The sequence below is a fragment of the Hippoglossus stenolepis genome, chromosome 22 (assembly GCF_022539355.2).
Source record: "Hippoglossus stenolepis isolate QCI-W04-F060 chromosome 22, HSTE1.2, whole genome shotgun sequence".
In the NCBI taxonomy this organism is placed as follows: Eukaryota; Metazoa; Chordata; class Actinopteri; order Pleuronectiformes; family Pleuronectidae; genus Hippoglossus; species Hippoglossus stenolepis.
In genome coordinates this window covers 17,716,936-17,727,460 of record NC_061504.1, presented here as the reverse complement: position 1 = coordinate 17,727,460, position 10,525 = coordinate 17,716,936, and the positions used below count along the sequence as shown (strand labels likewise).

The 10,525-nt window shown below is 43.8% G+C and overlaps 1 protein-coding gene across 1 annotated transcript in view; it reads right to left on the bottom strand.

Annotated features, from left to right (window-relative positions):
- Window positions 1-365: 365 nt before the first annotated feature.
- LOC118101553 (leucine-rich repeat-containing G-protein coupled receptor 5-like) overlaps window positions 366-10,525 on the bottom strand; it is a 21,715-nt gene continuing 11,555 nt past the window's right edge. Inside the window, exons 7-20 of the mRNA XM_035147449.2 lie at window positions 9,026-9,094; window positions 8,813-8,884; window positions 8,447-8,518; window positions 8,043-8,111; window positions 7,005-7,076; window positions 5,114-5,179; window positions 4,719-4,790; window positions 4,183-4,254; window positions 3,944-4,069; window positions 3,663-3,787; window positions 3,484-3,567; window positions 3,077-3,320; window positions 2,633-2,787; window positions 366-2,442 (exon numbers count right to left, since the gene is read on the bottom strand). Coding sequence (XP_035003340.2) covers window positions 1,721-2,442; window positions 2,633-2,787; window positions 3,077-3,320; window positions 3,484-3,567; window positions 3,663-3,787; window positions 3,944-4,069; window positions 4,183-4,254; window positions 4,719-4,790; window positions 5,114-5,179; window positions 7,005-7,076; window positions 8,043-8,111; window positions 8,447-8,518; window positions 8,813-8,884; window positions 9,026-9,094 — 2,020 coding nt within the window. The 3' untranslated portion in view covers window positions 366-1,720. The remainder of the gene's footprint in view (window positions 2,443-2,632; window positions 2,788-3,076; window positions 3,321-3,483; window positions 3,568-3,662; window positions 3,788-3,943; window positions 4,070-4,182; window positions 4,255-4,718; window positions 4,791-5,113; window positions 5,180-7,004; window positions 7,077-8,042; window positions 8,112-8,446; window positions 8,519-8,812; window positions 8,885-9,025; window positions 9,095-10,525) is intronic.

Genomic DNA, 10,525 nt, shown 5'->3' with positions numbered 1-10,525 from the left:
CTCTTCTCTTCACTGCTGACGTTAGATCAGCTCTCTGCAACTTCTACCTGAAACCAGCAGCTTGGTTACAGTGAGTCTGATGTGTGAGTGTGAACATGAGAAAGTTTCCTCCTTCTCTCCCTGAGAGTCTGTTCTCTGTGACTCTGCTGAGTGGGTTCCATCTCCTGTGAGAAGAACTGACTGAGAGTCAGCTTCAACTGTCACAACCAGCTGCAGGTGAAGAGTGAAGCTGAACTGAGATCAGTTAAATTATGAAATCTACACAAACAGACGACAGCTCGTTGCAGTTAAAACCAGTTTTAACAAACTACTACAACAGAATTTACAACAGAACGTTTCAACCAAAGCTTATGTTGTTGTTTTTGTTGATTTTAAGTGCTGATCACAAAAAGTGCGAAAGTTAAACTGTCGCACACATTCAAACATTTTTTTTTTCCTGTTGCTGCAGAAACTCCACATCCACAATTTGCATGTCAACAATTTGAATTTACACGTTACGAATTAAAACCACAACATAGTTTATGTGTTTATACAAATATAAATTCACAAGTTTCTTTTTTCAAAACACATTCGGTTCCTGGAGCTTTCAACCGAATCACGAGTCCTCCTCCTCGGTGGGAGCACTGTTGTCATGGAGACAGTTTCCCGCTGATGAAGGAGATGTCGCTGAGAGCTTCAGGTCAACGTACGTTTTCTCACATCGTGTCGTGCAGGTCGATAGTTGACGACGTTCATGCAACAATTTCAGGAAGTTCAGTAAAATCTTTAGACTCATTTTTACAGTTATGAACAAAAACAAAACATTTGAAGAAGACGTTGAGAACCTTCGTCATCAGACTGTTCGTACAAACACTCTCGACATTATTTCTCACAGTCGACAGAACAGGAAACTCAGATTGTCACAGTCATTTACAACATTAATCATCGACACGTTGAAACCGTCTGAAACCAAATGTTCTGAGTTTGATCCTTAAATTATTTCTGTGTCATTTTTAGTTTAATTTCATTTCGGCTGTTTACAAACTTTGACGACGTTTTTACTTCCTTCATTGACTAAATAAATAAAAGCGATAATTTTCAAAGGATCCGTTGTTTTTTCTGAACATGAGCTTCACGTTCCTGTTTTCAGTTTCAACTCTGTGTCAGAAGTCGCACCGACACTGCAGCTCTGACACACACTCGCAAAAACATCTTAGCTGCACACACACACACACACACACACACACACACACACACACACACACACACACACACACACACACACACACACACACACACACACACACACACACACACACACACACACACACACACGTTGTAAACAGCATTTGCTTAAACATTTGGTGAATGTTTGGTGACACGATGCTGTAAAGTCAGGGTGTGTGTGTGTGTGTGTGTGTGTGTGTGTCTTCTCCCATGTGATCCAGAACTGGCCAATCAGAGATGAGCAGAAGATAATGGAGCTCAGTTCTTTTAGGTTTTGATCAATTTAGTTCGACGTTACGGGAAAAAAATACAAAAATTTAAAAAACGATCGAGAGACAAAGGGAGACAATGAAAGAGGAAGTGAGAGAGTCGGGGTGAAACGGGCCCGAGCACCATCACGTGCGTACGTTTGTTTTTTTCTTTCACCGTCCTCGTCCTGCTACATGTGCTGCCACTGTGTGTGTGTGTGTGTGTGTGTGTGTGTGTGTGTGTGTGTGTGTGTGTGTGTGTGAGACTAGTGACGTTGAACAACAAACGCCACAGAACGTTGTGTCTCGCTCTTCATCCTCCCTCTCTCCCCCTCCTCGTCCTCCTTCGTGCCTCCGAGCGCCACCAGCGCCTGAGTCGAGTCACATGACTGTTTCTCTGCGTCCTCGTCGTACGTTGAATCCATTGTTACAGTCGTCGACCTTCCTCCTCCTCCTCCTCCTCCTCCTCGCTGATGCCTTGCCCTGCAGATGCGTTTGGCCAGCGCTGCTAGCTCCTCCCTGGCGATGGGGTTGAATAGGAGGTAGAGCAGCGGGTTGACGCAGGCCGGCAGCGGCGCCACAAGCAGCAGAACGCCCTTCGCCACGTCGGGCCCAGCGGCGGGGAGGTGCAGCAGAGAGGAAAAGGAGAGGAAGGCCACAGGGAGGTAGAGGAGGCAGTCGGAGAAGAGCAGCCAGGCCACGTGTCGGGTCAGCGCCGCCTCTTCCTCTGAGGTGGGCGGAGCTTTGTTGGCCCGACAGTAGAGGTGAGTGTAGGCGAGCGTCATGACGAGGAAACACAACGAGTCGAGGAGCACCAGGGAGACGGAGAGGGCCAGGGAAGAGGAGGAGGAGGAGGAGGAGAAAGGCAGCGGCAAACAGAGGGAGGTGCTACTGTGTCCGGCCACCAGGGGGGGCAGCGTGACGGCCAAACCCAACAGGAAACACAGGAAGACAGAGAGACGCAGGGAGAACGGAGACGAGGAGCGACCTGAGGAGAGAAGAGGGAAGTTTACAAATCAAATAAAAACTATTATAAACATCCTTTATTCAGACTTTATTATAACTTAGTAACGCTCATATTTCTACAGCTACAGAATCTTTACACATGTATATTGAGGGTCACAATGTTTGCAGTTCTTTTACTCGTGTAACTCGTCACAACCAACAACGCTCCTCACCGCTGCCGTCATCGGTTTTGTGTCGTCGTGCGATGGCGGCCAAGCATCGCTCCAGAGCGGCGACCGTGAGCAGGAAGAGACCCGTCTGCGAAGCGAACACACACAGGAAGCCGCTGAGTCGACACAGGAAGCTGCTCTCCCACTTGGCTCCGTACCTGTAACACACACACACACACACACACACACACACACACACACACACACACACACACACACACACACACACACACACACACACACACACACACACAAATAGATGAAGCCCAAGAACTTTCTCTTTCTACTATGGGACTTTTATTTTGAAATGTCTTGTACCTCCTTAGCACAGACCTGGTCTGAAGGTGAGTTTTAACTACTTTCACATCACATTAGCATTATTTAGTGTTAGCTTAGCATCAATAGCGTCGCCCCTTTGACCCCAGCGTCTCTGATTCGGTCTCATACCTCCAGAAGCTCCCAAACGTCCACGTGTCCACCGCGGCCAACCAGCCGCTCCACACTCCCATCAGGCCATTCACCAGGGCCAAGAGGCCAATCAGCAGCTTGGGGGGCGTGACCAAAGTGGTGGTCGAGAAGAAGATGGACAGCACGACGAGGCTGTTGCTGACCAACGAGAGCGCTGCGATGAGCCACACCCCCCCACGGATCAACCAGCTGCCGAGCAGATGGAGGCAGGGACGGAACGGACCTGAAGGGAATTACACCAAATGTCAATCACATTTCTGCTCGACCAATCATGAGTCAGTCTCAGCTGCCAATCATCAATAACTAATTACAAGCAAACATATCAGAATGTGTGTGTGTGTGTGTGTGTGTGTGTGTGTGTGTGTGTGCGTGTGTGTGTGTGTTACCTGGTGCAGGGCTGCATTGGACCAAGTGCTGAGGTTTTGGTTCGTCGTCAGACTCAATGAGAAAATCCTCCCAGTCCTGATCGGCTGCAGAGACACACACAAACCTTCAAACACTTCATCATGGGGTGTGTCGTGTGTGTGTGTGTGTGTGTGTGTGTTGTGTGTTGTTGTGTGTTCACCTTGACTGGAGAGGACGGAGCTGTCTCTGAAGTCGACCACCTCCTCTCTCTCCCACGACAAACCTCCTCTTCTCTCACAGGAGGTGAAGGCACAGCACTGGAAGGCGTAAGGAAGCTCCATCACCCTGAACACACACACACACACACACACACACAGACACACACACACACACAAAAATACCTTTTACACTCTTCGGCAGAATGTCCCTTTAAATGCTTTCAAATATACCTAATGTGTGTGTGTTTCAGTTAAGTGTCTGTGTGTGCGTGTGTGTGTTTACCTGACTTGAGGCAGATCCTCTCGAGGGATCAGCTCCATCAGCTGATCGTTTCCAGCCAATCGCAGGTGAGTTAAACTCTGCAGACCAGTCAGAGTCAGGGAGGACAGCTGATTGGACGACAGGTCACTGCAGAAAGAAAGAGATCAAAATAATACGCTCACATTTATTTAAATGAAATAATGAATTTAATAAATTCATTTCTCAGACGCCTGAAGTCGTTGATGTTTGTGGTCACTCACAGTTTGGTCAGAGCCGGTAGAGCAGAGAACGAGTTCGGCTTCACTGACGTTAGCCTGTTCCACGACAAATCCCTGTGACGACAGAAAGACGTGAACAGAAACTTTACTGAGTTCAAGGGTTGGGAATTATATTAATTATTATTATCCGTCTGTCATTATCCGGTTGTAAAGAGCTGAGGTGTTAAACACATAAACACAACACGTGTTGTTAACAATGTGTTTCTCCACATTCCACACGCACACGTCCAAGAACTTCACAACTCGTGAAGCACGTGAACACAGTGTGTGTTCCGAGTGTGTGTCCTGAGTGTGTGTCCTGAGTGTGTGTCCTGAGTGTGTGTTCCGAGTGTGTGTCCTGAGTGTGTGTCCTGAGTGTGTGTTCTCGTACCTGTCAACACTCAGACCACCTGCATCTGAGAGTGTGTTACCATTTGAAAGTATTTAAAGAGGCACCATCAGATCACTGCACCGAATAATGAAAGCAGTGTGTGTGTGTGTGTGTGTGTGTGTGTGTGTGTGTGTGTGTGTGCGCTTACAGAGAGCTCAGAGACATCAGACCATGGAAATTGTTCTCCTGCAGCTCCTCGATGTCGTTATGGTGCAGATCACTGAAACACACACACACACGCACACGCGCACACACACACACACACACACACACACACACACACACACACACACACACACACACACACAACACACACACACACACACACACACACATTTCCATTACCTCACTTTTATCAATCAGTTTTACAGGGGTTTTTTGATTGGACTACAACGGTGTTAATTATTCCCATGATGCACAGCTGGTTGTACTTGATTGGTTGTCATGGCAACAGTTAGGATACAGCCACTGTGAAGCTTCACAGGTCTGAAAAGTTTTACCTGAAAAAAAGGGAAGAGAAGTGAAATGAAAAGTAAAACTCACATCTTCTGAATGTTTTCACAGGCGGAGAAACTGGGCAGAGAGTGGATGTGATTGTAGGAGAGATCCCTGCAGAGAGAGAGACGTTCAGCAATGATCAAAAGTCCCACACACAGTGAACGCACCATCTATCCATCTATCCATCTATCCATCTATCCATCTATCTATCCATCTATCTATCTATCTATCCTTCGATCCTTTTATCTATCCTTCGATCCTTTTATCTATCTATCTATCCTTCTATCTATCCTTCTATCCTTTTATCCTTCTATCTATCCTTCTATCTATCCTTCAATCCTTTTATCTATCTATCTATCCTTCTATCCTTCTATCTATCTATCTATCTATCTATCTATCTATCTATCTATCTATCTATCTATCTATCTATCTATCTATCTATCTATCTATCTATCTATCTATCTATCTATCTATCTATCTATCTATCTATCTATCCTTCGATCCTTTTATCTATCCTTCTATCTGTCCTTCGATCCTTTTATCTATCCATCTATCTATCTATCTATCCTTCTATCCTTTTATCCTTCTATCTATCCTTCAATCCTTTTATCTATCTATCTATCCTTCTATCTATCCTTCGATCCTTTTATCTATCCTTCTATCTGTCCTTCGATCCTTTTATCCTTCTATCTATCCTTCTATCCTTTTATCTATCTATCTATCCTTCTATCTATCCTTCGATCCTTTTATCTATCTATCTATCCTTCTATCTATCCTTCGATCCTTTTATCTATCCTTCTATCTGTCCTTCGATCCTTTTCCTTCTATCTATCCTTCTATCTATCCTATCTATCCTTCGATCCTTCTATCTGTCCTTCGATCCTTTTATCCTTCTATCTATCCTTCTATCTATCCTTCTATCCTTTTATCTATCCATCTATCCATCTATCTGTCCGTCCGTCCATCCATCCATCCATCTATCTATCCATCTATCCTTCGATCCTTTTATCTATCCTTCGATCCTTTTATCTTTCTATCTATCCTTCTATCTATCCTTCTATCCTTTTATCTATCTATCTATCCTTCTATCTATCCTTCGATCCTTTTATCTATCCTTCTATCTGTCCTTCGATCCTTTTATCCTTCTATCTATCCTTCTATCCTTCTATCCTTTTATCTATCTATCTATCTATCTATCTATCTATCTATCTATCTATCTATCTATCTATCTATCTATCTATCTATCTATCTATCTATCTGTCTGTCTGTCTGTCTGTCTGTCTGTCTGTCTGTCTGTCTGTCTGTCTGTCTATCTATCTATCCTTCGATCCTTTTATCTATCCTTCTATCTGTCCTTCGATCCTTTTATCGATCCATCTATCTATCTATCTATCTATCTATCTATCTATCCTTCTATCCTTTTATCCTTCTATCTATCCTTCAATCCTTTTATCTATCTATCTATCCTTCTATCTATCCTTCGATCCTTTTATCTATCCTTCTATCTGTCCTTCGATCCTTTATCCTTCTATCTATCCTTCTATCTATCCTTCTATCTATCCTTCTATCCTTTTATCTATCTATCTATCCTTCTATCTATCCTTCGATCCTTTTATCTATCTATCTATCCTTCGATCCTTTTATCTATCCTTCTATCTGTCCTTCGATCCTTTTATCCTTCTATCTATCCTTCTATCCTTTTATCCTTCTATCTATCCTTCAATCCTTTTATCTATCTATCTATCCTTCTATCTATCCTTCGATCCTTTTATCTATCCTTCTATCTGTCCTTCGATCCTTTTATCCTTTTATCTATCCATCTATCCATCTATCCGTCCGTCCGTCCATCCATCCATCCATCCATCCATCCATCCATCCATCTATCTATCTATCTATCTATCTATCTATCTATCCATCAGTTTGTGTTTGGACTCACAGCAGCTGCAGGTTTGGAAGCTGCTCACACACTGAAGAAGGCAAAGAGATGATCCGAGCCCCTGTGATGGTCCTACACACACACACACACACACACACACACACACACACACACACACACACACACACACACACACACAATGAGAGAATGATGGTGAATTCATATGCATCTAAAATGTACTGTGGTGTGTTCAGGTACATACAGGTGTTTTTGATTGCGGTGCGTTCAGGTGATGTTAGAAACAGGTTAGAGAGCACACGATGCCTTCAGGTGCACTTTAAGTGTACTTGTTTATACTGTGGTGAGTTCAGGAGCGTTATAAAAGGGATTGTAATGTATTCCTATCCAACAATGCTGTATTAGGTTGCATTATGGTGTGTTCAGGTACAGTCAGAGTCTGTGGAGGAGCATGATAACTTTCATGATCATTATGGTGCATTAAATATGTGTTCATGTGATTTTAGAAAGCATCTGATGCCTTCAGGTGCATCTAACGTGCTGTGTACGTTACAGTGATTATGATCTATTTACCAATAAGTCAAATACAACACGGGAAGTGACAGTCGGTTAAGTTTGAGCCAAACTTCATGTGCTGCTGAAACAGGATGTGCAGTTAACACTGGGATCATTTCAAAACAACAGAGTTGAAGAATGTTTTATTTGTGGTTCAGAGCGAGGTTACATTCAAACACACAACGACCGGATTCAGAAACAAGTTTAAATGAAAGAATAAAAGAAAATAAACAGACAGAAGGTTTTTATTATGACAAGGAAATGTGGCTCACAACAAGGAGGAAGAGAGGAGGGTTTTCATTTCAGGAAAAATAAAGTTACACTCTGTCAGAAAGAATAACAACAACTGCAGCGGAATCAGAACTATGTGTTTTAGTGTGTGTGTGTGAGTCTGTGTGTGTGTGTGTGTGTGTGAGTCTGTGTGTGTGTGTGTGTGTGTGTGTGTGTGTGTGTGTGTGTGTGTGTGTGTGTGTGTGTGTGTGTGTGTGTAGTGAGTGAGTCTGTGTGTGTGTGTGTGAGACTTACAGGCTCTCCAGACTTTTGGTTCCCGTCAGATCTGGAAACTCAGTGAGATCTGCGGCTCCGTTCAGAGAACTGAGAGAGAACAGGATGATGTTGTGTTAAGTTGTGTTATGGTGCTTTGTTTTCATTTGTACTGTGGATATGACAGGAAATGTTACGACACGACAAAACATGACACAATAAGATATGATAAGATACAATAAAGATCAGATACGACACAATATGAAAAGATAAGGTAAGAATAGGATCAAATAAAACTTGAAACTGTCGGTGGCTCAGTTTGTTGTTTGCTTAGAGACTTTGTGATCAATTGAACATTATTAATTTAAAAACTGTCATTGATTTAGTGTGTGTGTGTGTGTGTGTGTGTGTGTGTGTGTGTGTGTGTGTGTGTGTGTGTGTCTCACAGTGTGCGAAGCTCTGGGAGGTTCTGAAAGGCGGAGCTTCCAACAGACTGGATCGGATTGTCGTAGAAAAATCTGCAAAACGCACAAAGACATGCAAATTGATCAGATTGATACACAACAGTTTGACGTTCAGGTTTATTTGACTTTAAATTTTTAAAAAAACAATAGAAGCATAAGATTGACATTTATTCTTGACGCCTCGTTTTTACCCATGATCCTCCAGGGTTCATGGAGATGTTACTTTTAACAGTTTAAACAAACACTGATGAAAAGTTCACTCCAGTTGAAAGCTCCTCAGAGCGTTAGTAAGTGGACCTTGAGTTGGGACTTGGTGTGGGTGTGTTTCTCAGAGTGGGCGGTACCTACATGGTGATCAGTGATGGGTTTCCTGTGAAGGCGTGCTCCGGGATGGACTGGATGTTGTTGCTATGGAAACCGCTGAACAGGAAACAGAGCAGAAGTTAAAAAGCTGCGTCACAGCAGCGCGACCAGACTCAGGTTTCACTTTCAAGGCCGACAAATGCGTCCTTACATTCTCCAGCAACAAACTATATCACACACAAACAGATTTGAACTCACAGCTCCTTGAGGTGGCCGAGCGAGCGGACGGCCGAGGGAAACTCCACCAGGCTGTTGTAGTTCAAATCCCTGAGAGAGAGAGAAAGAGTTTTTGTTTACATCACATCGACACCAGCAACTCCTGGTCTTTCCAAGTTGACGTCTTCGTCTTCTACGTGTACGGCTCCTCTTCTTCATCAACACGTCCACTCGCTCACTGGGAAGCTTCCACACATTGTCCTGCTGTTTCCTCACGTGGACTCACTCTGACGTTTAACAGACATTTTACTAGGAGGCTGCAGGAGAAGATCCAGAAAATGTCCAGAGACACTGACATTTGTTCTCACAGACAGAACCTGCAGAACATGTGAGGAACACGTCAGGAACACGTCAGGAACACGTCAGGAACATGTGAGGACTGAAAGCAGCTATAATAAACCACGTTCACATCGTTAACACGACTCTTTAATAAACTGCGACGCTGTGGGAACGTCAGCTTCAGACGGAGAAAGTGTTTCATATAAATGTTTGTGTTTCGAGCTCCGTGTTTAGTTTAATCTGTTTTCTGCATCTTTCTAAGTTTATTAAAGAAACATTTAACTCTGTCTCTCCTCGCTTTCATCACAGAGACTAGAGCATTCTCCGAGTCCACACATGGCTTCAATTAGGTCCTCTCATCCATCTCTGGGACGCAGGTGGCTATTACACACACACACACACACACACACACACACACACACACACACACACACACACACACACACACACACACACACACACACACACACACACACACACACACACACTCACTCACTGTGTGGAATGAAGCTGCCACATTGTGAAAATACCATTAAATTGAAATTGCTTCAGTCTGGTTGTGAGTGTGTGAGGTCGTTCGTTGTGTGTGTGTGTGTGTGTGTGTGTGTGTGTGTGTGTGTGTGTGTGTGTGTGTGTCCAGAAGAAGCCTGATGATGTGATTTCTGCCTCTCAGACTTTTTATCGACAGCAGGTTGTGACTCTGGAGCTTTCAGGCTCATGACCTTCACTGGCCACTAACACGGAGGAGACTCGTCCTCCATCGTACTTTTCTATGATGAAGATGTAAAACAATATGAAACCAAAGCAGATCAAAAATAATAATAATGAAAGCACTGAAATAAAATGATAATGTATAAAAGTAAATAAATATATGAAGTAAAACTAGATATTATAATAAAAGTATAATACTGAGAGGTTATTAACACCGTGTTGACGGACAGTCGTCTCCTGTCGTCTCCTGTCGTCTCCTGGGTTCTTTGGGGCCTCAGATGTTTCTGAAGTCCTGTTTTTAAAGCTGGATGTTTGGTTTCCTGCTCGCCACCATCTCCAGGACTTACTGGAACCAAATCTCAACGTGGGCCAAAGGAGCGGGGGCCTGGGGGAAGCGGGGGGGACAGACTCGTCCAGCGGGGGCGGCGGCGGTGGACAAGGTTCCTAAATGTGTTTTCTTAAATTTAAAATCTGATGTTTTTCTTTACGTCC